General features: G+C 46.0%; 1 protein-coding gene across 1 annotated transcript in view; it reads left to right on the top strand.

Moving 5' to 3' along the window:
* fbxo3 (F-box protein 3) overlaps positions 1-26,275 on the top strand; it is a 194,566-nt gene that overhangs the window by 154,546 nt on the left and 13,745 nt on the right. Inside the window, exon 8 of the mRNA XM_078221355.1 lies at positions 16,412-16,702. Within this exon, the coding sequence (XP_078077481.1) occupies positions 16,412-16,702 (291 nt within the window). The remainder of the gene's footprint in view (positions 1-16,411; positions 16,703-26,275) is intronic.

Raw genomic sequence — 26,275 nt, 5'->3', positions numbered from 1 at the left:
AGAAGGGTAGCAGGGATAACACGGGTAATTATAGGTCAGTGAGCTTGATATCCGTGGTAGGTTGTTGGAGAGGAAGTTGTTGGAGAGGATTCTTAGAGACAGGATGTATGCGCATTTACATAGAACATAGAACAGTACAGCACAGAACAAGCCCTTTGGCCCACAATGTTGTGCCGAGCTTTGTCTGAAACCCAGATCAAGCTATTTCCTCCCTATCATCCCGAAGTACTCCATGTGACTATCCAATAGCTTCTTAAATGTTCCTAAAGTTTCTGACTCCACTATCCCTGCAGGCAGTCCATTCCACACCCCAACCACTCTGAGTAAAAAAGTTAGAACGGAACAATCCAATTAGTGACAGATAGCATGGTTTTGTAAGAGGGAGGTTGTGCCTTACAAATTTGGTGGAGTTTTTTGAGGAAGTGACAAAAACGGTTGACGAAGGAAGGGCCGTGGATGTCGTCTAAATGGATTTCAGTAAGGCATTTGACAACGTCCCTCATGGCAGGTTGGTTAAGAAGGTTAAGGCTCATGGGATACAAGGAGAGGTGGCTAAATGGGTAGAAAACTGGCTTGGCCACAGGAGACAGAGGGTAGCAGTCGAAGGGTCTTTTTCCAACTGGAGGTCTGTGACCAGTGGTGTTCCGCAGGGCTCTGTACTGGGACCTCTGCTATTTGTGATATATATAAATGATTTGGAAGAATGTGTAACTAGTGTTATCAGCAAGTTTGCGGATGACACGAAGATGGCTGGACTTGCGGAGAGCGATGAACATTGTCGGACAATACAGCAGGATATAGATAGGCTGGAAAATTGGGCGGAGAGGTGGCAGATGGAATTTAATCCAGATAAATGCGAAGTGATGCATTTTGGAAGAACTAATGTAGAGGGGGAGTTATACAATAAATGGCAGAGCCATCAAGAGTATAAAAACACAGAGGGACCTAGGTGTGCAAGTCCACAAATCCTTGAAGGTGGCAGCACAGGTGGAGAAGGTGGTGAAGAAGGCATATGCTATGCTTGCCTTTATAGGACGGGGTATAGAGTATAAAAGCTGGAGTCTGATGTTGCAGCTGTATAGAACGCTGGTTAGGCCACATTTGGAGTACTGCGTCCAGTTCTGGTCGCCGCACTACCAGAAGGACGTGGAGGCTTTAGAGAGAGTGCAGAGAAGGTTTACCAGGATGTTGCTTGATATGGAGGGTCTTAGCTATGAGGAGAGATTGGGTAAACTGGGCTGTTCTCCCTGGAAAGACGGAGAATGAGGGGAGACCTAATAGAGGTGTTCAAAATTATGAAGGGTATAGATAGGGTGAACAGTGGGAAGCTTTTTCCCAGGTCGGAGGTGACGATCACGAGGGGTCACGGGCTCAAGGTGAGAGGGGCGAGGTATAACACAGATATCATAGGGACGTATTTTACACAGAGAGTGGTGGGGGCCTGGAATGCGCTGCCAAGTAGGGTGGTGGAGGCAGACACGCTGGCATCGTTTAAGATTTACCTGGATAGCCACATGAGCAGTCTGGGAATGGAGGGATACAAACGAATGGTCTAGTTGGACCAATGAGCGGCACAGGCTTGGAGGGCCGAAGGGCCTGATTCCTGTGCTGCACTGTTCTTTGTTCTATGAGTCTGAATCTGCCTGTGTGTACCTGTGGGTGTGTTTTTATCTGAGTCTCCTCTGTGTTCCTGCGAGTCTGTGCCTGTGTGTGCCTCTTCCTGCAAGTGTATGCCTGTGTCCGAGTCTGCCTGTGTGTTCCTGCGAGTCTGAATAGAAACACAAGTGTGCCTATATGTATCAGTAAGTATGTGTCTGACTACGAGGTGCTGGAAGTCTTAAAGCGCATCAAGGTAGATAAATCCCTGGGATCTGATGATGTGTATCCCAGGACATTGTGGGAGGCTAGGGAGGAAATTGCGGGTCCCCTAGCAGAGATATTTGAATCATCAATAGTCACTGGTGAGGTGCCTGAAGATTGGAGGGTGGCAAATGTCATGCCTTTGTTTAAAAAGGGCTGCAGGGAAAAGCCTGGGAACTACTGGCAGGTGAGCCTCACATCTGTGGTGGGTAAGCTGTTCGAAGGTATTTTGAGAAGCAGGATCTACAGGCATTTAGAGACACAAGGACTGATTAGGGACAGTCAGCATGGCTTTATGAGTGGAAAATCGTGTTTCTCAAATTTGAGCTTTTTGAAGGGGTAACCAAGAAGGTAGATGAGGGCAGTGCAGTTGATGTTGCCTACATGGAATTTAGCAAGGCCTTTGACAAGATACCACATTTAAGATTGTTGCATCAGGTTAAATCTCACGGGATTCAGGGTGAGATCGCTAAATGGATACAAAATTGGCTTGATGACAGGGTGGTTGTAGAGGGTTGCTTTTCAAACTGGAGGCCTGTGACCAGTGATGTTATGATGTGGAGATGCCGGCGTTGGACTGGGGTAAGCACAGTAAGAAGTCTCACAACACCAGGTTAAAGTCCAACAGGTTTATTTGGTAGCAAATACCATAAGCTTTCGGAGCACAGCTCCTTCGTTAGATGGAGTGGATATCTGTTCTCCAACAGTGCACAGACACAGAAATCAAGTCACAGAATACTAATTAGAATGCAAATCTCTACAGCCAGCCAGGTCTTAAAGGTACAGACAATGTGGGTGGAGGGAGCATTCAACACAGGTTAAAGAGATGTGTATTGTCTCCAGACAGAACAGCTAGTGAGATTCTGCAAAACCAGGGGGAAAGCTGTGGGGGTTACTGATAATGTGACATAAGTCCAACATCCTGGTTTAGGCCGTCCTCATGTGTGCGGAACTTGGCTATCAGTTTCTGCTCAGCGACTCTGCGCTGTCGTGTGTCGTGAAGGCCGCCTTGGAGAACGCTTACCTGAAGATCCAAGGCTGAATGCCCGTGACTGCTGAAGTGCTCCCCCACAGTAAGAGAACAGTCTTGCCTGGTGATTGTCGAGCGGTGTTCATTCATCCGTTGTCGTAGCGTCTGCATGGTTTCCCCAATGAACCATGCCTCGGGACATCCTTTCCTGCAGCGTATCAGGTAGACAACGTTGGCCGAGTTGCAAGAGTAGGTACCGTGTACCTGGTAGTACCAGTGATGTTCCTCAGGGATCGGTGCTGGGTCCACTGTTATTTGTCATTTATAGAACATAGAACATAGAAAGCCACAGCACAAACAGGCCCTTCGGCCCACAAGTTGCGCCGATCACATCCCCACCTCTAGGCCTATCTATAGCCCTCAATCCCATTAAATCCCATGTACTCATCCAGAAGTCTCTTAAAAGACCCCAACGAGTTTGCCTCCACCACCACCGACGTCAGCCGATTCCACTCACCCACCACCCTCTGAGTGAAAAACTTACCCCTGACATCTCCTCTGTACCTACCCCCCAGCACCTTAAACCTGTGTCCTCTCGTAGCAACCATTTCAGCCCTTGGAAATAGCCTCTGAGAGTCTACCCTATCCAGACCTCTCAACATCTTGTAAACCTCTATCAGGTCACCTCTCATCCTTCGTGTCTCCAGGGAGAAGAGACCAAGCTCCCTCAACCTATCCTCATAAGGCATGCCCCCCAATCCAGGCAACATCCTTGTAAATCTCCTCTGCACCCTTTCAATGGCTTCAACATCTTTCCTGTAATGAGGTGACCAGAACTGCGCGCAGTACTCCAAGTGGGGTCTAACCAGGGTCCTATAAAGCTGCAGCATTATCTCCCGACTCCTAAACTCAATCCCTCGATTAATGAAGGCCAGTACGCCGTACGCCTTCTTGACCGCATCCTCCACCTGCGAGGCCGATTTAAGAGTCCTATGGACCCGGACCCCAAGGTCCTTCTGATCCTCTACACTGCTAAGAATGGTACCCTTCATATTATACTGCTGCTTCATCCCATTGGATCTGCCAAAATGGATCACCACACACTTATCCGGGTTGAAGTCCATCTGCCACTTCTCTGCCCAGTCTTGCATTCTATCTATGTCTCGCTGCAACTTCTGACATCCCTCCAAACTATCCACAACACCACCTACCTTGGTGTCGTCAGCAAACTTACCAACCCATCCCTCCACTTCCTCATCCAGGTCATTTATGAAAATGACAAACAGCAAGGGTCCCAGAACAGATCCCTGGGGCACTCCACTGGTCACTGACCTCCACAGCCACTCTCTGCCTTCTGGAGAATAAAGGAGGCGTGGTTAGTAAGTTTGCAGATGACACCAAGATTGGTGGCATAGTGGACAGTGAAGAAGGTTATCTCGAATTGCAAAGGGACCTTGATCAATTGGGCCAGTGGACTGACAAATGGCAGGTGGAGTTTAATTTGGATAAGTGTGAGGTGATGCATTTTGGTAGATCGAACCAGGGCAGGACTTATTCAGTTAATGGTAGAGCACTGGGGAGAGTTACAGAACAATGAGATTTAGGGGTACAGGTTCATATTCCTTGAAAGTGGAGTCACAGGTGGATAGAGTGGTGAAGAAGGCATTCAGCATGCTTGGTTTCATTGGTCAGAACGTTGAATACAGACAGGGGTTGGCACATCTTGTTGAAGTTGTACAAGGCATTGGTAAGGCCACACTTGGAATACTGTGTACAGTTCTGGTCACCCTATTATAGAAAGGATATTATTAAACTAGAAAGAGTGCAGGAGGGATTTACTAGGATGCTGCCAGGATTTGATGTTTTGAGTTATATGGAGAGGCTGGACAGACTGGGACTTTTTTCTCTGGAGCATAGAAGGCTGAGGGGTGATCTTATAGAGGTGTATAAAATAATGAGGGGCATAGGATCAGCTAGATAGTCAATATCTTTTCCCAATGGTAGGGGAGTCTAAAACTAGAGGTGAGAGGGGTGAGATACAAAAGGGCCCAGGGGGCAATTTTTTCACACAGAGGGTGGTGAGTGTCTGGAACAAGCTGCCAGAGGTAGTAGTAGAGGCAGGTACAATTTTGTCTTTTAAAAAGCATTTGGACAGTTACATGGGTAAGATGGGTATAGAGGGATGTGGACCAAATGCAGGCAATTGGAACTAGCTTAGGGGTTTAAAAAAAAGGGCGGCATGGACAAGTTGGGCCGAGGGGCCTGTTTCCATGCTGTAAACCTCTATGACTCTATGTCCGTGTCTGCCTGTGTGTTCCTGCAAGTGTGTCTGTTTTTCCCTCTGTTCCTGCTAGTGTGTGTCTGTATCTGAGTCCACTGTATTCCTGCGATTGTGTGTCTGTCTGCCTGTGTTCTTGTCTGGGTCTGATTGCGTGTTCTTTCGTGTGGGGGTAGGATTAGTAAGTTGCCGATGATACAAAGATCGGCCGGGTGGTTAACAGTGAGGTTGTGTGTCTTGAGTTACAGGAAGATATAGAAGAGATGGTCAAATGGACGGATAAGGAGCAGATGGAATTTAACCCTGAAAAGTGTGAGGTGATACACTTTGGAAGGAGTAATTTGACAAGGAAGTATACTATGAAAGGTCTGACACTGGGAAGTTCCAAAGAACAAAGGGACCTTGACGCGTTTGTCCATAGATCTCTGAAGGCAGAAAGGCAGTTAATAGGATGGTGTAAAAGGCATTTGGCACACTCGCCTTTATCAATCAGGGTGTAGGTTACAAAAGCAAAGAGGTCATGATGGAGTTGTATAGAACTTTTGTGAGGCCACAGCTGGAATACTGTGTGCAGTTGACACATTATCGGAAGGATGTGATCGCACTGGAAGGGGTGCAGAGGCGATTCACCAGAAAGTTGCCTGGGATGGAACATTGAAATTATAAGGAGAGGTTGGATAGACTTGGGTTGTTTTCTCTGGAGCAGAGAATACTGAGGAGCAACTTGATTGAGGTGCTCAAGATTATGAGGGTCAGTTACGAGGGGACACAAGTTCAAAGTGGGAGGTTGAAGGGAGATTTGAGGGAAACCCTTTTTACGTAGAGGATGGTGACGGTCTGGGATGCACTGCCTGGGAGGGTGGTGGAGGCGGGATGCCTCACATCCTTTAAAAAGTACCTGGATGAGCACATGGCATGCCATAACATTCAAGGCTATGGGCCAAGTGCTGGCAAGTGGGATTAGGTGGGCAGGTCAGGGCCTTTCATGCGTTGGTGCGGACTCGATGGGCTGAAGGGCCTCTTCTGCACTGTAGTATTCTGTGTGTGTCTATGTCTGAGCCTGCCTGTATGTTCCTGCAAGCATGTTTGTGTCCGCGTCTGGCTGTGTTCCTGCGAGTTTGAATCTGTGTCTGCCTTTATGTTCCTGTGAGTGTGTGGCTGTGTCTATGTCTGCCTGTGTGTTCATGCAAGCATGTGTCAGTGTCTGCTTTTGTGTTCCTGTGTGTGTCTGCGTCTGCCTGTATTCCTGCATGTGTGTGTCTGTGTCTGAATCTGCCGGTATTTTCTTGCAAGTGTGTGTTTGTGTCTGAATCTGCCTGTCTGAGTCTGCCTCTGTGTTCCTGCTTTGATTTTTGATTTGATTGATTATTGTCATATGTATTAGTATACAATAAAAAGTATTGTTTCTTACGCGCTATACAGACAAAGCATACCGTTCATAGAGAAGGAAACGAGAGAGTGCAGAATGTAATTTTATAGTCATAGCTTGGGTGTAGAGAAAGATCAACTTAATGCAGGGTAGGTCCATTCAAAAGTCTGACGGTAGCAGGGAAGAAGCTGTTGTTGAATCGCTTGGTACGTGACCTCAGAGATGGCAGCGAAAGTGTGTCTGAGTGTCTATGTGTTCCTGCGAGTGTGTGTGTGTCCCTTTTCCTGTGATACTGTGTCTCTGCCTGTCTCAGTGAGGATCTGTGTATGATTGTGTTTGCGTGTGTCCCTATTCTTGCAATTGTGTCTGTTTGTTTCTGCCTGTGTTCCTGTAAGTATATCTGAATCTGCCTGTCTGTTCCTTTGCATGTGTGTCTGTGTCTACCTGTATGTTCCTGTGAGTGTGTCTGAGTCTGCCTGTGTTCCATCGAGTGTGTGTCTGAGACTGCCTCTCTGTTCCTGTGAGTGTGTCCTGAGTGCCCCTGTGTGTTTCTGTGAGAGTGTTTCTGCCTGTGTTCCTGCAAGTGTGTCTGTATCTGTCGGTGTGTTCCTGCGAGTGTCTGAGTCTGTTTGTGTGTGTCTATTCCTGCGATAGTGTGTCTGAGTCTGTGTTCTTGCGAGTCTGTGTCTGGCTCTACCTGTGTGTTCCTGCAAGTGTTTGTGTTTGAACCTGCCTGTGTGTTCTTGCGAGCGTGTGTCTGAGCCTGAGTTCTTTCGGATTTGGTACCTTACGCTAGTTAGATGGTGCGTTTTCTTAAGAGATATCTGAAACTGGCAGAGTTGAGAGCTGCTGTCTTCCTCTCGCGGCAGTTCTTATGTTTACCTGTTTTCCCCCCAGCACTCTCTTTTATACCTTCAGAGACCTATCAATTTTCCTACAATAGGGTTGGTTTGATATTGCCAACACCATCAAATTCAAATTTTATAGGTTCCTGGTAGCTCAGTGCCTGCTTTAAATTTGATTGGCTAAATTTAAAAAAAAGGTTGTCTTGTCAAGACTACTGCTTGATTATTTCATATAAATGTTTCAGCTTGGACTCTGTGTGTATTTTGCATTTGAAATCTCCAAGCACTGAAACAAAACACCAGCTTTTGAATGTTTTTTCCCTCTTGTATTTTTGCAATTTTTTTACATCTTTACCAACATCCAATTCCAACGTCACCACTCAACTTCGCAATAGTGTATGTGTGTCTGCGTGTGCCTGTGAGTTGTGTGTCTGCGTCGGCCTGTGAGTTGTGTGTCCGCTTCCATAAGCCTGTGTACGTTTGTGTCGGAGCCTACCTGTGTATGTGTCCCTCCACCTGTGAGTGTGTATGTATCTACCTGTGAGTGTGTCCCTGCACTTGAGTGTGTGTGCGCGCGTGTCTGTCTGTCTTAGTCTGCCTGTGTGTCCCCACGCCTGTGAGTACGAGTCTGCTTGAGTGTCCATGTCCATCAACTTGTGTGTGTCTGCCCCTGAGTCTGCCTTTTCTGAATGGAGGTTGGTCACCAGTGGAGTGATCCCAGGGATCTGTTCTGGGACCCTTGCTGTTTGTCATTTTCATAAATGACCTGGATGAGGAAGTGGAGGGATGGGTTGGTAAGTTTGCCGACGACACGAAGGTTGGTGATGTTGTGGATAGTTTGGAGGGATGTCAGAAGCTGCAGCGTGACATAGATAGGATGCAAGACTGGGCGGAGAAGTGGCAGATGGACTTCAACCCGGATAAATGTGTAGTGGTCCATTTTGGCAGGTCAAATGGGATGAAGGAGTATAATGTCAAGGGTAAGACTCTTGGCAGTGTAGAGGATCAGAAGGACCTTGGGATCCGGGTCCATAGGACTCTTAAATCGGCCTCGCAGGTAGAGGAGGTGGTTAAGAAGGCGTATGGTGTGCTGGCCTTCATCAATCGAGGGATTGAGTTTAGGAGTAGGGAGATAATGATGCAGCTATATAAGTCCCTCGTCAGACCCCACTTGGAGTACTGTGCTCAGTTCTGGTTGCCTCATTACAGGAGGGATGTGGAAATGATTGAAAGGGTGCAGAGAAGATTTACAAGGATGTTGCCTGGATTGGTTGGCATGCCTTATGAGGATAGGCTGAGGGAGCTCGGTCTTTTCTCCTTGGAGAGACGAAGGGTGAGAGGTGACCTGATAGAGGTGTACAAGATGTTGAGAGGTATAGATCGGGTGGATTCTCGGAGGCTTTTTCCCAGGGCTGAAATGGCTGCTACGAGAGGACACAGGTTTAAGGTGCTGGGGAGTAGGTACAGAGGAGATGTCAGGGGTAAGTTTTTCACTCAGAGGGTGGTGGGTGAGTGGAATCGGCTGCCATCAGTGGTGGTGGAGGCAAACTCGATAGGGTCTTTTAAGAGACTTCTGGATGAGTACATGGGACTTAATAGGATTGAGGGTTATATAAGCCTGAGGTATAAGCCAGAGGTATATAAGCCTAGGTAGGTAGGGACATGACCGGCGCAACTTGTGGGCCGAAGGGCCTGTTTGTGCTGTATTTTTTCTATGTTCTATGTATGTCTGTCCCTCAACTGTACACACACACAGGTGGAGGGACACATACACAGCAGACTCAGACACAAACATACACAGGCTTATGGAAACAGACACACATTCATGCAGGGACACACCCACAGGCAGACGCAGACACACTCACAGGCAGATGCAGACACATTCATAGGTGCAGGGACACATACATGATTGCGAAGTTGAGTTTGAGAGGTTGGAATTTGAAGTTGGTAAATTTGTTAAAAAATCACCTCCACCTGAGTGCGTGTGTCTGTGTATTTTTCTGTCTGTGAATGTGTGTCTGTGTGTGTTGCTATGAAGGGGGAGGTTGATCTCTTCTCTGAGAACTAACACTCAACCACTCAAACAGAAGTACCTTACTTCATAATCTGTAAAAGTGTGTGTGAGAAGGTGTCATATCTGCACTTCAGCAACTTTTAATGGTCAAATCAAAATAACTACCCAAGACGCCCTCTGAGAAAAGCAGCAAGTAACACTTTATTTATCTAACAGTGAACAGGTTAACTAAACCATTAACAAACTGAATAAAACACTATTCTAATGGATAAATCCAATTCCCACTTATTGACAAAACAAAAGGCGTTTGATAAGGTCCCCCATGGTCGGCTTATGATGAAAGTAAGGAGGTGTGGGATAGAGGGAAAGTTGGCCGATTGGATAGGTAATTGGCTATCTGATCGAAGACAGAGGGTGGTGGTGGATGGAAAATTTTTGGACTGGAGGCAGGTTGCTAGCGGAGTGCCACAGGGATCAGTGCTTGGTCCTCTGCTCTTTGTGATTTTTATTAATGACTTGGAGGAGGGGGCTGAAGGGTGGATCAGTAAATTTGCTGATGACACCAAGATTGGTGGAGTAGTGGATGAGGTGGAGGGCTGTTGTAGGCTGCAAAGAGACATAGATAGGATGCAAAGCTGGGCTGAAAAATGGCAAATGGAGTTTAACCCTGATAAATGTGAGGTGATTCATTTTGGTAGGACTAATTTAAATGTGGATTACAGGGTCAAAGGTAGGGTTCTGAAGACTGTGGAGGAACAGAGAGATCTTGGGGTCCATATCCACAGATCTCTAAAGGTTGCCACTCAAGTGGATAGAGCTGTGAAGAAGGCCTATAGTGTGTTAGCTTTTATTAACAGGGGGTTGGAGTTAAGAGCCGTGGGGTTATGCTGCAACTGTACAGGACCTTGGTGAGACCACATTTGGAATATTGTGTGCAGTTCTGGTCACCTCACTATAAGAAGGATGTGGAAGCGCTGGAAAGAGTGCAGAGGAGATTTACCAGGATGCTGCCTGGTTTGGAGGGTAGGTCTTATGAGGAAAGGTTGAGGGAGCTAGGGCTGTTCTCTCTGGAGCGGAGGAGGCTGAGGGGAGACTTAATAGAAGTTTATAAAATGATGAAGGGGATAGATAGAGTGAACGTTCAAAGACTATTTCCTCGAGTGGATGGAGCTATTACAAGGGGGCATAACTATAGGGTTCATGGTTGGAGATATAGGAAGGATATCAGAGGTAGGTTCTTTACGCAGAGAGTGGTTGGGGTGTGGAATGGACTGCCTGCAGTGATAGTGGAGTCAGACACTTTAGAAACATTTAAGCGGTTATTGGATAGGCACATGGAGCACACCAGGATGATGGGGAGTGGGATAGCTTGATCTTGCTTTCAGATAAAGCTCGGCACAACATCGTGGGCCGAAGGGCCTGTTCTGTGCTGTATTGTTCTATGTTCTAATTCTTAGTCACTCCCAAAGTTTCAACCAGGTTTGTCATCTTCCGGAATCTTCTGTCTTCTTTGCTCATTTCTTCTGCCTTCGCTATCGAGATGAGGCTTTCTTTTAAGACATAAATGTAGCTGTTACGCTGGCTGTGTCTCTCTCTCAAGCTGTGGCAGAGGCCTGCTGGCAGAGGCTGTTGCTCTCTATACTCTCTCCCCCCCCTCCCCCCTCCCCCTACACCACCTATACTCTTTTGATTTTCTCTGGAACATAGAAGGCTGAGGGGTGATCTTATAGAGGTGTACAAAATAATGAGGGGCATAGATCAGTTAGATAGTCAATATCTTTTCCCAATGGTAGGGGAGTCTAAAACTAGAGGGCATAGATTTAAGGTGAGAGGGGAGAGATACAAAAGTGTCCAGAGGGGCAATTTTTTCACACAAAGGGTGGTGAGTGTCTGGAACAAGCTGCCAGAGGTAGTAGTAGAGGCGGGTACAATTTTGTCTTTTAAAAAGCATTTAGACAGTTGCATGGCTAAGTTGGATATAGAGGGATATGGGCCAAATGCGGGCAATTGAGATTAGCTTTGGGGTTTCAAAAAAGAAAGGGTGGCATGGACAAGTTGGGCTGAAGGGCCTGTTTCCATGCTGTAAACCTCTATGATTCTGGCTGTTATAACTCTGGGATGACGTACCAAAATCCTCACAATAGGATTACAAAGAACAAAGAAAATTGCAGCACAGGAACAGGCCCTTCAGCCCTCCAAGCCTACACCGACTATGCTGTCCAACTGAACTAAAACCCCCTACCCTTCCGGGTACCATATCCCACCATAAGAACGTAAGAAGCAGGAGTAGGCCATCTAGCCCCTCGAGCCTGCCCCGCCATTCAATAAGATCATGGCTGATCTGAAGTGAATCAGTTCCACTTACCCGCCTGCTCCCCATAACCCTTAATTCCCCTACCGATCAGAAATCCATCTATCCGTGACTTAAACCATTTCCATCCTATTCATGTATTTGTCAAGATGCCCCTTAAAAGTCACTATTGTATCTGCTTCCACGACCTCCCCTGCCAGCGAGTTCCAGGCACCCACCACGCTCTGTGTAAAAAAAAAATTGACTCGTGCATCTCCTTTAAACTTTGCCCCTCGCACCTTAACCCTTTGCCCCCTCATAATTGACTCTTCCAGCCTGGGAAAAAGTTTCTGACTATCCACGCTGTCCATGTCCCTCATAATCTTGTAGACTTCTATCAGGTCGTCCCTCAACCTCCATCGTTCCAGTGAGAACAAACCAAGTTTCTCCAACCTCTCCTCAAAGCTAATGTCCTCCATACGAGGCAACATCCTGGTAAACCTTTTCTGTACCCTCTCCAAAGCCTCCACATCTTTCTGGTAATGTGGCGACCAGAATTGAACACGATATTCCAAGTGCGGCCTAATTAAGGTTCTATAAAGCTGCAACATGACTTGCCAATATTTAAACTCAATGCTCCAGCCGATGAAGGCAAGCATGCCGTATGCCTTCTTGACTACCTTCTCACCTAGGTTGCCACTTTCAGTGACCTGTGCACCCAGATCCCTCTGCCTATCAATACTCTTAAGGGCTGTGCCATTTACTGTATATTTCCCATCTGTATTAGACCTTCCAAATGCATTACCTCACATGTGTCCAGATTAAACTCCATCTGCCTTCCCTCTGCCCAAGTCTCCAACCGACCTATATCCCGTTCAGTCCTCTTTTCACAGTGCTCAGCAAAAGTATATATCAGTGATAAGGAAGGATTGTAGAAAAAGAGACAATCAGCTATGGATATCTCAGGAAATATCTCAGGAGGGTATCAAATTGAAAGAAAATGCAAACAAAGTGGCAAAGATTAGTGGAAAACTAGAGGATTGGGAAATCTTAAAGGTCAACAGAAAACCACGAAAAAAGCTACAAAGAAAAGTGAGATGAATTATGAGAGTAAACTAGCTCAATATAAAAACAGGTAGCAAAAGTTTCTACAAATATATAAAATGAAAAGGAGTGGCTAAAGTAAACATTGACACTTTAGAGGATGAGAAGGGGGATGTAATAACTGGGAATGAGGAAATGGTTGAGGCAATGAACAGGTATTATGTATCGATTTTCGTAGTAGAAGACACAAATAAAATGCCAAAAATTGATGACTAGAAGGCTATGGCAGATGAGGACCTAGAAGCTATCATTATTATGAAAGAGGTAGCATTAGGCAAGCAGATGAGGCTAAAGATAAACAAGTCTCCTGGCCCTGATGGAATGATTCTCAGGGTACGAAAAGAGAAGGTGGGGAAAATAGCAAGTGTACTTGTGATAATTTACCAAAATTCGCTGGACTCCAGGGTGGGTGGTTCCTGCAGATTGGAAAACAGCAAATGTGACGCCACTGTTTAAACAAAGAGATAGACAAAAGGCAGGTAACTATAGGCTGGTTAGCTTAACTTGGTTGTAGGGAAAATGCTTGAATCTATCATCAAAGAAGAAATAGCGAGACATCTGGATATAAATTGTCCCATTAGGAAGACACAGCATGGGTTCATGAGGGCAGGTCATGTTTGACTAATTTGGTGGAATTATTTGAGAACATTACGTGGGCAGTGGCCAATGGGGAACCTGTGGATGTGGTGTATCTGGATTTCCAGAAGGCATTTGACAAGGTGCCGCACTAAAGGCTGCTGCATAAGATAAAGGTGGTAAGAAGTCTCACAACACCAGATAAAGTCCAACAGGTTTATTTGGTAGCACAAGCCACTAGCTTTCGGAGTGCTGCCCCTTCATCAGGTGAATGGGAGTTTTGTTCACAAACAGGGCATATAAAGACACAAACTCAATTTACAAAATAATGGTTGGAATGCGAGTCTTTACCTGTAAAGGCGATTGGACTTTAACGTGGTGTTGTGAGACTTCTTACTGTGTTTACCCCAGTCCAATGCTGGCATCTCCACATTAAGATAAAGGTGCACAGTGTTATGGGTAATGTATTAACATGGATAGAGGATTGGTTAACTAACAAAAAGCAAAGAATGGGGGTAGATGGGTGTTTCTCTGGTTGGCGATCAATGACTAGTGGTGTGCCTCAGGAATCAGTGTTGGGACCGCAATTGTTTACAATTTACACATGATTTGGAGTTGGGAACCAAGTGTAGTGTGTCAAAATTCACAGATGACACTAAGATGAGTGGGAGAGCAAAGTGTGCAGAGGACACAAAGTCTGCGAAGGGATATAGATAGTCTAAGTGAGTGGGCAAGGGTGAGGCAGATGGAGTACAATGTTGGTAAATGTGAGGTCATCCATTTTGGTAGGAATAACAGCAAAATGGACGATTATTTAAATGGTTAAAAAATTGCAGCATGCTGCTGTGCAGAGGGACCTGGGTGTCCTTGTGCAAGTACAGCAGGTAATTAAGAAGGCAAATGGAATTTTATCCTTCATTGCTTGAAGGATGGAGGTTAAAAGCAGCGAGGTTATGTTGCAGCTGTATCAGGTGCTGGTGAGGCCACACCTGGAGTACTGAGTACGGTTTTGGTCTCCTGACTTGAGAAAGGATATACTGGCACTAGAGGGGGTACAGAAGAGATTCATTAGGTTGATTCTGGAGTTGAGAGGGTTGGCTTATATGGGGAGACTGAGTAGATTGGACTCTCTAGCCTTATTTTATGCAGGGGAATACTATTCCTCTCATAACTTATTCCACAGATTACCATTCTCTCGGGCAATATTTCAGAAGGAGTGCAAATATTTTCATCTCTTCCTATTAGAGACAGACTAGCTCCCATATCTCTCAATATTTTAACTTCTTTACCTACTCCCGCTGCTCTCCCTGAGTAAACCTTTCCCACAGTAAGGAGTCTAACAACACCAGGTTAAACCTTACCCACACAGGCGAAGTCTTTGAAAAGATCAGGCGCAATTTTATTTTCCAGCCCACGCCAAGGCTGTGCACTGTACTTCAACTTCTCGACTTCTTTCGAGATTTCCTTCACTGTTTTAACTAATCCCACTGGTTGAGCATTTTGTACCCCATCCTTTTTTTCCAGTGCCTTTCTTAAGCCACCAGCACTGAGACTTTGTGTCCACCATATCACAGTGAAAACACCCGAGGTCTTTCACCTCTTTTCCACCCTCTTGGGTTTTTTTTCATGGGTGGTAAACCATTCCCAGTGTAATCTACTTTTTGTTTTTCATTGAAGGATCTCCCTCTTTCCCAATTTCTATCCCTCACGGAATGAAATTGCTGTTGGAAGCTAGATTTCAATTTATGCACTAATGTATATTCATCTGCCATCTCTGCAGCCCTTCTCGCTGTTTCAACTTTCTGTTCCTCAACATGAGTTCTTATCACTTCTGGAAGTGAGTTTTTAAACTCCTCCAGCAGAATAGTATCTCTAATAGACTCATGTGTCTTTAATATCTTTCATGTTCTCACCCATCTATCGAAGTTGTTCTGCTTAATTCCATCAAACTCAATATATGTCTGACCTGGTTCCTTCCTTACATTTCTGAACCGTTATCTTTATGCTTCTGGTCCCAATTCGTAAGCACTCAAAACAGCTACCGTCTTCATATTCTCCTGACACCTTCTCTGCCAACGGTGCAAACACCTCAGTAGCCTTGCCTACCAACTTGGTCTGAATTATGTTATGTTATGAGGGGGAGGTTATGAAGGGGGAGGTTGATCTCCTCTCTCAGAACTGACACTCAAGCACTCAAAGAGAAGTACCTCGCTTCATAATCTGTTAAAGAGTGTGTGAGAATGGGTGATATCTGCACTTCAGCACCTTTTGGTGGTTAAATCAAAATAACTACCTGAGACTTTCTGTTTAAGCAACAAGTAACACTTTATTTATCTAACTAACATTGGACAGGTTAATTAAACCATTAGCAAACTGAATATAACACTATTCTAATGGAATGCTGTTTAGATAAATCCAATTCCCACTTATTAAAAAAATAGAATTCTTAGTCACTCCCAAAGCTTCACCCAGTTTTGTCGTCTTCCGGAATCTTCTGTCTTTTTTGCTGATTTCTTCAGCCTTCGCTATCAAGATGAGGCTTTCTTTTAAGATATAAATGTGGCTGTTACGCTGGCAGAGACAGTTGCTGCCTGTGTCTCTCTGGAGCTGTGAGCTCAAGACATACCAAAATCCCCATCATAGGATTGGTTTACAGGCTACCAAAATATCAAATCTGATAGGCTGCTGTTATTCAAATGCCCAGTTTAAACTGAATGCTTAAAATTCAAAAGCAGCCCGTTGTCTTGGCAACACTACTGCCTAGCCTCGTGATACAATGTTTTACTCGATGCTCTTTGTGTACTGCATTTGCACCTGCATCACTTTTAACACTCTAAGCATTGCAAAAAATCCTACCTTTTTTAATGTAGACCATGCAATTTTAGAACTCTTGGCATTTTACAAGTTTTTAAAAATAATTTTACAAACTAACTTCACAACAGTGTGTCTGAGTGTGTGTCTTGTCTGCCTGTCTGTGTGCCTGTGCTGTCCCTGTCCATCCTGTCCCCAACTTGTGCCCCAGTATCCCTGTTACAGTCAGGTCCCTGTTGGGATTGTGTCGGAATGTCTCGACTTGTCTTGGTAACGTGATTCTCTCTTTCCCAGGTACACGCATGACGAGAGGTGTGTCGCTCGAACAGGTGACATCATCGTATCCGTGTCCAACTCATTCCTGCCAGAACTGAGCTCAGTTCACCCACCCCATTTCTTCTTCTCCTATCGGGTCAGGTTTGTTGGCATTCCCTATTCCTGCTCACCTGATTCAGTCGTTCTTTTGAGGCTTTCACCATCTATCTTGGCAATAGGAGACAAATTTGTGATGTCACTTGGGGAACTTGGGGAATACCAAAGTTATGTCATGACCTTGTTGGTTAAAGATGCTTCAGTTCTTGCTGAGTCAGCCTCAGGTATAAGGCGCATTCTCCTCACTCTCTCTCTGTCATTGCTGTGTTCGTTACTCCTAGCTGGAATGCACTCTCTCCTTCAATTTCCACTTCTGATTGGCTCTGGCAGCGCATGATTAGCCTTTCTGCTTTTTCAAGACATTTTGTGGCTTTCTGCTGCGATAGTTGGGTACTTTAAGATATTTCCTTTATCTACTTCTGTGAGATACGAGAGTGTGTGTGGCCAAGCTCCAGATTTAACATTGACACACCTCATTACCAATGTCTAATTGATGTATGGATATTCAGTCGAATTCTCATTAGGGCAGACACCTATCCAAAAATTTGGTTACAGAAACTGCTATTACACTACTTGTAATATGTGTTGTAGGGTGTTACATACTGAACTTGATGATGGTAAAGTGCACAAATCCATTTGAAAGGAGTGGGCTGTTATCATATATGACCTTGTCTGAGATGCTGTGCCTCGCGAACATCTGAGTGTTTTAGCTACTGCCTTTGTGATTGCTTCACTTCAACCCGGAAAAATAACACACCATGATAAAGATGGATTTGCTGTTGAAGCTTAATAGGTCGATACCTAGCCTCTCCCATGACTTGCTTGGGAACTGTGTGGGGATGAGGGGTTCTCCTTTGTCCTGTCAGTACAGTGCACACACCTGACAGTTTACCCTGCAGTCCTCAATCGCCTTGGTGATGCCTGCGACCAGAGGATTGAGCCCCTGCCCTGCACTCAGTGATACCCAGGTGGCCTTAGCGTATTTTCTAAAGGATCTCCAGCCAAAGGGAAATTGGGAGATGGTCAATGATAGTGAAGTGTTCTTGCTGTCATGGTATCACTTCTTTGTTCTCTGGTGTGACCACCCAATAACGGCACTCCTCATCTCATCTCTGTTCCTTATAAGTGTGAATTGTTAGTGAGTGTAACTAACGTCCAGTCATCTTTGACTGACTTCACAGCGCATAACCATAAAGATCAAATAGCTTTTGTCCTGCGATTACACAGTGAAAGTGTAACATGACCTGGGGATATGTGCTGTTTCTCACCTGTCAGATGAGGATGTCACTGCAAACAAAGAGCAAGTTGCATGCTGTCCCTGTGTCCTGTATTGACCAGAATCAAACAGAAAATATCAAATTGGGTTAATTGATTAATATACTTCAATCATTTTAAATATCTCATTGTAAATAATTATTCATTGTAATATCTCATTACAAATAATTATTCAGCCTAAATTTGTGTACCATTGCATGAGTTGCTCATTCCTTCTCATTCTATCTTTGTTTTCCAGCTGCTCCAAAATTGTTGTTTAAGAAGGATAGCAAAGACAAGGCAGGAAATTACAGGCTGGTGAACCTGACATCAGTGGTGGTTAAGTTACGAGGGGATTCTGAGGGACAGGAAGTACTAACATTTGGATAGTCAAGGTCTGATTAGGCGTTGTGTGTGTGAAGTCATGTCTGATGAATCTAGGAGTTTTTTGAAGAGGTAACCAAGAGGATGGATGAGAGGACAGTCAATGTTGTCTATAAGGCCTTTGACAAGGTCCCACATGGCAGGCTCATCTGGAAGGTTAGGTCGCGTGGGATCCAGGGAGAGCTGGCTAATTGGATTCAAAGTTGGCTCAATGGTAGGAAGCAGAGGCATAGAGGTTTACAGCATGGAAACAGGCTCTTCGGCCCAACTTGTCCATGCCGCCCTTTTTTTTAAACCCCTAAGCTAATCCCAATTGCCTGCATTTGGCCCATATCCCTCTATACCATCTTACCCATGTAACTGTCTAAATGCTTTTTAAAAATTGTACCCACCTCTACTACTACCTCTGGCAGCTTGTTCCAGACACTCACCATCCTCTGTGTGGAAAAAATTGCCCCTCTGGACACTTCTGTATCTCTCCCCCTCTCACCTTAAACCTATGCCCTCTAGTTTTAGACCCCTCTACCTTTGGGAAAAGATATTGACTATCTCACTAATCTATGCCCCATATCATTTATAGACTTCTATAAGATCACCCGTCAGCCTTCTACGCTCCAGAGAAAAAGAGAGTGATGGTCAAAGGTTGTTTCTCGACTGGAGGTCTGTGACCAGTAGTGTGCCTCAAGTTGGTGTTGGGACCTTGTTATTTGTTATTTATATAAATGATTTGGAAGCATGGTTGTGGATGATACTAAATTCGGAGGTATTGTTGAAAGCGAAGAAGTTAACAAAATTTACAGGGGGATCTTGATCAGTAAGAGAAGTGCACCGAGGATTGACAAATGGATTTCAGTACAGTGGGGTGGCACGGTACCACAGTGGTTAGCACTGCTGCTTCACAGCTCCAGGGACCTGGGTTCGATTCCCGGCTTGGGTCACTGTCTGTGTGGAGTTTGCACATTCTCCTCGTGTCTGCGTGGGTTTCCTCCGGGTGCTCCGGTTTCTTCCCACAGTCCAAAGATGTGCGGGTTAGGTTGATTGGCCGTGCTGAAAATTAGTGTCCTGAGATGTGTAGGTTAGAGGGATAGTGGGTAAATATGTAGGGATATGGGGGTAGGGCCTGGGTGGGATTGTGGTCGGTGCAGACTCGATGGGCCGGATGGCCTCTTTCTGTACTGCAGGGTTTCTATGATTTCTATGACAAGTGTGCTTTTTGAAAAGTCGAACCAAGGTGGGACTTATACAGTGAATGGTAGGGCCCATGGGAGTGTTGAAAAACAGAGGGACCGAGGAGTACAAGTACATAATTCGTTGAATGCAGCATCACAGGGAGACAGGGTGGTGAAGAAGGCATTTAGCACACTGGCCTTCACCAGTCAGGGCATTGAGTATTGGAGTTGGGACATTATGTTGCCGTTATATAAGTCATTGGTGAGGCCACATTTGGAGTATTGTGTACAGTTTTGGTCACCCTGTTATAGGAAAAATATTGGTAAACTGGAAAGAGTGCAAAGAAGATTTACGAGGATGGCATAGTGGTTAGCACTGCTGCCTCACAGTGCCAGGGACCCAGGTTCAATTCCGGCCTTGGGTCACTGTCCGTGTGGAGTTTGCACATTTCCCCCCCGTGTCTGCGTGGGTTTCCTCTGGGTGCTCCGGTTTCCTCCCACAGTCCAAAGATGTGCAGGTTAGGTTGATTGGTCATGCTAAATTGACCCAAGTGTCAGTGGGATTAGCAGGGTAAATATGTGGGGTTACGGGAATAGGGCCTGGGTGGGATTGTGGTCGGTGCAGACTCAATGGGCCGAATGGCCTCCTTCTGTACTGTAGGGATTCTATGATGTTGCCAAGACTGGTGGACCTGAATTATAGGAGAGGTTGGTCAGGCTAGGATGCTATTCCTTGGAACAAAGGAGAATGAGGGTTGACCTTGGAGGTGTATAAAATCATGAGGGGCACAGATAGGATGAACGGATGTAATATTTTTCCCCAGGAAGGGAATTGAAAACTAGAGGGCATCGGTTTAAGCTGAGAGGAGAAAGATTTTAAAAAGGACCTGAGGGGTAACTTCTTCACACAGAGGGCTGTGCATGTATGGAATGAGCTGCCAGAGAAATGTTTTGAGGCAAATACCATCGCAACATTTAAAAAGCATCTGGATAAGGACATGGATGGGAAAGGATTAAAGGGATATTGGCCAAACGTGGGCAATTGGGACTAGCTGGGAGGGCACCATCGTCAGCATGGACTGAAGGGCCTGTTTCCGTGTTGTATGGCTCTATGACTCTAAAATTAGAGCATAGAACATTACAGCGCAGTACAGGCCCTTCAGCCCTCGATGTTGCGCTGACCAGTGAAACCAATCTAAAGCCCATCTAACCTACACTATTCCAATATCATCCATATGTTTATCCAATGACCTTTAATGTTGACGAGTCCACTACTGTTGCAGGCAGGGCACTCCACGCCCTTGCTACTCTCTGGGTAAAGAACCTACCTCTGACATCTGTCCTATATCTATCGCCCCTCAATTTAAAGCTATGTCCCCCCGTGCTAGCAATCACCATCCGAGGAAAAAGGCTCTCACTGTCCAAGCTATCTAATCCTCTGATCATCTTGTATGCCTCTATTAAGTCACCTCTTAACCTTCTCTCTAACGAAAACAGCCTCAAGTCCCTCAGCCTTTCCTCATAAGACCTTCCCACCATACCAGGCAACATCCTGGTAAATCTCCTTTGCACCCTTTCCAATGCTTCCACATTCTTCCTATAATGCAGCGACCAGAACTGTACGCAATACTCCAAATGCGGCCGCACCAGAGTTTTGTACAGTTGCAGCATGACCTCATGGCTCCGAAACTCAATCCCTCTACCAATAAAAGCTAACACACCGTACGCCTTCTTAACAACCCTATCAACCTGGGTGCTAACTTTCAGTGATCTATGCACATGGACACCGAGATCTCTCTGCTCAACCACACTACCATCATAGAATTCATAGAAACCCTACAGTGCAGAAGGAGGCCATTCGGCCCATCGAGTCTGCACCGACCACAATCCCACCCAGGCCCTACCCCCACATATTTACCTGCTAATCCCTCTAACCTACGCATCTCAGGACTCTATAAGGGGCAATTTTTAACCTGGCCAATCAACCTAACCCACACATCTTTGGACTGTGGGAGGAAACCGGAGCACCCGGAGGAAAGCCACGCAGACATGAGGAGAATGGGAAGATACCAAGTATCTTCCCATTAGCCAAGTACTCTGTATTCCTGTTACTCCTTCCAAAGTGAATCACCTCACACTTTTCTGCATTAAACTCCATTTGCCACCTTTCAGCCCAGCTCTGCAGCTTATCTATGTCCCTCTATAACCTGCAACATCCTTCCGCACTGTCCACAACTCCACCGACTTTAGTGTCATCCGCAAATTTACTAACCCATCCTTCTACGCCCTCATCCAGGTCATTTATAAAAATGACAAACAGCAGTGGCCCCAAAACAGATCCTTGCGGTACACCACTATTAACTGAACTCCAGGATGAACATTTCCCATCAACCACCACCCTCTGTCTTCTTACAGCTAGCCAATTTCTGATCCAAACCGCAAAATCACCCTCAATCCCATGCCTCCGTATTTTCTGTAATAGCCTACCGTGGGGAACCTTATCAAACGCTTTACTGAAATCCATATATACCACATCAACTGCTTTACCCTCATCCACCTCTTTGGTCACCTTCTCAAAGAACTCAATAAGGTTTGTGAGGCACGACCTACCCTTCACAAAACCATGTTGACTATCCCTAATCAAATTATTCCGTTCTAGATGATTATAAATCCTATCTCTTATAATCCTTTCCAAAACTTTGCCCACAACAGAAGTAAGGCTCACTGGTCTATAATTACCAGGGTTGTCCCTACTCCCCTCTTGAACAAGGGGACAACATTTGCTATCCTCCAGTCTTCTGGCACTATTCCTGTAGACAATGACGACATAAAGATCAAAGCCAAAGGCTCTGCAATCTCCTCCCTAGCCTCCCAGAGAATCCTAGGATAAACCCCATCTCGCCCAGGGGACTTATCTATTTTCACACTTTCCAGAATTGCTAACACCTCCTCCTTATGAGCCTCAATCCCGTCTAATCTAATAGCCTGTATCTCAGTATTCTCCTCGACAACATTGTCTTTTTCCTGTGTGAATACTGACGAAAAATATTCATTTAGCGTCTCTCCTATCTCTTCGGACTCCACGCACAACTTCCCACTACTATCCTTGACTGGCCCTAATCTTACCCCAGTCATTCTTTTATTCCTGACATACCTATAGAAAGTTTTAGGGTATTCCTTGATCCTGCCTGCCAAAGACTTCTCATGTCCCCTCCTGGCTCTTCTTAGCTCTCTCTTTAGGTCCTTCCTGGCTAACTTGTAACTCTCAAGCACTCTAACTGAGCCTTCACGTCTCATCTTTACATAAGTCTCCTTCTTCCTCTTCACAAGAGATTCAACTTCAGTAAACCACGGTTCCCTCGCTCGACCACTTCCTCCCTGCCTGACAGGTACATACTTATCAAGGACACGCAGTAGCTGTTCTTTGAACGAGCTCCACATTTCAATTGTGCCCATCCCCTGCAGTTTCCTTCCACATCCTATGCATCCTAAATCTCGTCTAATCGCATCATAATTTCCTTTCCCCCAGCTATAACTCTTACCCTGCGGTATATACCTATTCCTTTCCATTGCTAAAGTAAACGTAACCGAATTGTGGTCATTATTGCCAAAGTGTTCACCTACCTCCAAATCTAACACCTGACCCGGTTCATTATCCAGTACCAAATCCAATGTGGCCTCGCCTCTTGTTGGCCCATCTACATACTGTGTCAGGAAACCCTCCTGCATACATTGGACAAAAACTGACCCATCTAAAGCAGTCAAACTGTCGCTTTTCCAGTCAATATTTCCAAAGTTAAAGTCCCCCATAACAACTACCCTGTTACTTTCGCTCCTATCCAGAATCATCTTTGCAATCCGTTCCTCTACATCCCTGGAACTTTTCAGAGGCCTATAGAAAACTCCCAACAGGGTGACCTCTCCTTTCCTGTTTCTAACCTCAGCCCATACTGCCTCAGTAGACGAGTCCTCATCAAACGTCCTTTCTGCCACCGTAATACTGTCCTTGACTAACAATGCCACACCTCCCCCTCCCCCTACAACAGCCCCCCACAATGAGGTGGAGGGCTGTTGTAGGCTGCAAAGAGACATAGATAGGATGCAAAGCTGGGCTGAAAAATGGCAAATGGAGTTTAACCCTGATAAATGTGAGGTGATTCATTTTGGTAGGACTAATTTAAATGTGGATTACAGGGTCGAAGGTAGGGTTCTAAAGACTGTGGAGGAACAGAGAGATCTTGGGGTCCATATCCACAGATCTCTAAAGGTTGCCACTCAAGTGGATAGAGCTGTGAAGAAGGCCTATAGTGTGTTAGCTTTTATGAACAGGGGGTTGGAGTTAAGAGCCGTGGGGTTATGCTGCAACTGTACAGGACCTTGGTGAGACCACATTTGGAATATTGTGTGCAGTTCTGGTCACCTCACTATAAGAAGGATGTGGAAGCGCTGGAAAGAGTGCAGAGGAGATTTACCAGGATGCTGCCTGGTTTGGAGGGTAGGTCTTATGAGGAAAGGTTGAGGGAGCTAGGGCTGTTCTCTCTGGAGCGGAGGAGGCTGAGGGGAGACTTAATAGAGGTTTATAAAATGATGAAGGGGATAGATAGAGTGAACGTTCAAAGACTATTTCCTCGGGTGGATGGAGCTATTACAAGGGGGCATAACTATAGGGTTCGTGGTGGGAGATATAGGAAGGATATCAGAGGTAGGTTCTTTACGCGTGGGTTTCCTCCGGGTGCTCCGGTTTCCTCCCACAGTCCAAAGATGTGCGGGTTAGGTTGATTGGCCAGGTTAAAAATTGCCCCTTAGAGTCCTGGGATGCGTACAAAGAACAAAGAACAAAGAACAGTACAGCACAGGAAACAGGCCCTTCGGCCCTCCAAGCCTGTGCCGTTCCTTGGTCCAACTAGACCAATCGTTTGTATCCCTCCATTCCCAGGCTGCTCATGTGACTATCCAGGTAAGTCTTAAACGATGTCAGCGTGCCTGCCTCCACCACCCTACTTGGCAGCGCATTCCAGGCCCCCACCACCCTCTGTGTAAAAAACGTCCCTCTGATGTCTGAGTTATACTTCGCCCCTCTCAGCTTGAGCCCGTGACCCCTCGTGATCGTCACCTCCGACCTGGGAAAAAGCTTCCCACTGTTCACCCTATCTATACCCTTCATAATCTTGTATACCTCTATTAGATCTCCCCTCATTCTCCGTCTTTCCAAGGAGAACAACCCCAGTCTACCCAATCTCTCCTCATAGCTAAGACCCTCCATACCAGGCAACATCCTGGTAAACCTTCTCTGCACTCTCTCCAATGCCTCCACGTCCTTCTGGTAGTGCGGCGACCAGAACTGGACGCAGTACTCCAAATGTGGCCTAACCAGCGTTCTATACAGCTGCATCATCAGACTCCAGCTTTTATACTCTATACCCCGTCCTATAAAGGCAAGCATACCATATGCCTTCTTCACCACCTTCTCCACCGGTGTTGCCACCTTCAAGGATTTGTGGACTTGCACACCTAGGTTAGAGAGATTAGCGGGTAAAATATGTAGGGCCTGGGTGGGATTGTGGTCGGTGCAGACTCGATGGGCCGAATGGCCTCCTCCTGCACTGTAGGGTTTCTATGATTCTATGATTTCTACGCAGAGAGTGGTTGGGGTGTGGAATGGACTGCCTGCAGTGATTGTGGAGTCAGACACTTTAGGAACATTTAAGCGGTTATTGGATAGGCACATGGAGCACACCAGGATGATAGGGAGTGTGATAGCTTGATCTTGGTTTCAGATAAAGCTCGGCACAACATCGTGGGCCGAAGGGCTTACTGTGCTGTACTGTTCTATGTTCTATGTTCTTTTGCCACCTTCCCTGATCTTATTGAAACATCTGAACCCCGGAACCTGCAACAACCATTCCTGTCCCTGCTCTATCCATGTCTCCGAAATGGCTACAACATTGAAGTCCCAGGTACCAACCCATGCTGCATGTTATTCCGGCTGCTCCTGGCGTTGAAGTAGACACACTTCAAACCACCTTCCTGTCTGCCGGTACACTACTGCGACCTTGAAACCTTATTCATGACCTCACTACTCTCAACCTCCTGTACACTGGAGCTACAATCATAGAATCATAGAAACCCTACAGTGCAGAAGGAGGCCATTCGGCCCATCGAGTCTGCACCGACCACAATCCCACCCAGGCCCTATCCCCACATATTTTTACCCACTAATCCCTCTAACCTACGCATCCCAGGACTCTAAGGGGCAATTTTTTTTTTTTTTTTAACCTGGCCAATCAACCTAACCCGCACATCTTTGGACTGTGGGAGGAAACCGGAGCACCCGGAGGAAACCCACGCAGACACGAGGAGAATGTGCAAACTCCACACAATTCAGGTTCCCATCCCCCTGCTGAATTAGTTTAAACCCTCCCGAAGAGCATTCGCAAATTTCCCCCCCAGGATATTGGTACCCCTCTGGTTCAGGTGTAGACCATCCCGTTTGTAGAGGTCCCACCTACCCCAGAATGAGCCCCAATTATCCAGGTATCTGAATCCCTCCCTCCTGCACCATCCCTGTAGCCACGTGTTCAACTGCTCTCTCTCCCTATTCCTCTCCTTGCTAGCACGTGGCACGGGTAACAAACCAGAGATAACAACTCTATTTTTCTAGCTCTCAGCTTCCACCCTAACTCCCTGAATTTCTGCCTTTTCCTTTTTCCTTTTCCTACCCTGCGTTATGTTGCAACTGTACACAACTCTGGTGCGGCCGCACTTGGAGTACTGTGTGCAGTTCTGGTCCCCACATTACAGGAAGGATGTGGAGACTTTGGAGAGGGTGCAGAGGAGGTTTACCAAGATGTTGCCTGGTATGGAGGGGAGATCCTATGAGGAGAGGCTGAGGGATTTGGGATTGTTTTCGCTGGAAAGGCGGCGGCTAAGAGGGGATCTTATTGAAACATATAAGATGATTAGAGGTTTAGATAGGGTG

This window comes from Mustelus asterias, chromosome 9, assembly GCF_964213995.1.
Source record: "Mustelus asterias chromosome 9, sMusAst1.hap1.1, whole genome shotgun sequence".
In the NCBI taxonomy this organism is placed as follows: domain Eukaryota; kingdom Metazoa; phylum Chordata; class Chondrichthyes; order Carcharhiniformes; family Triakidae; genus Mustelus; species Mustelus asterias.
The sequence above is the reverse complement of the archived record's forward strand: the minus strand, read 5'-3'. Positions and strand labels throughout refer to the sequence as shown.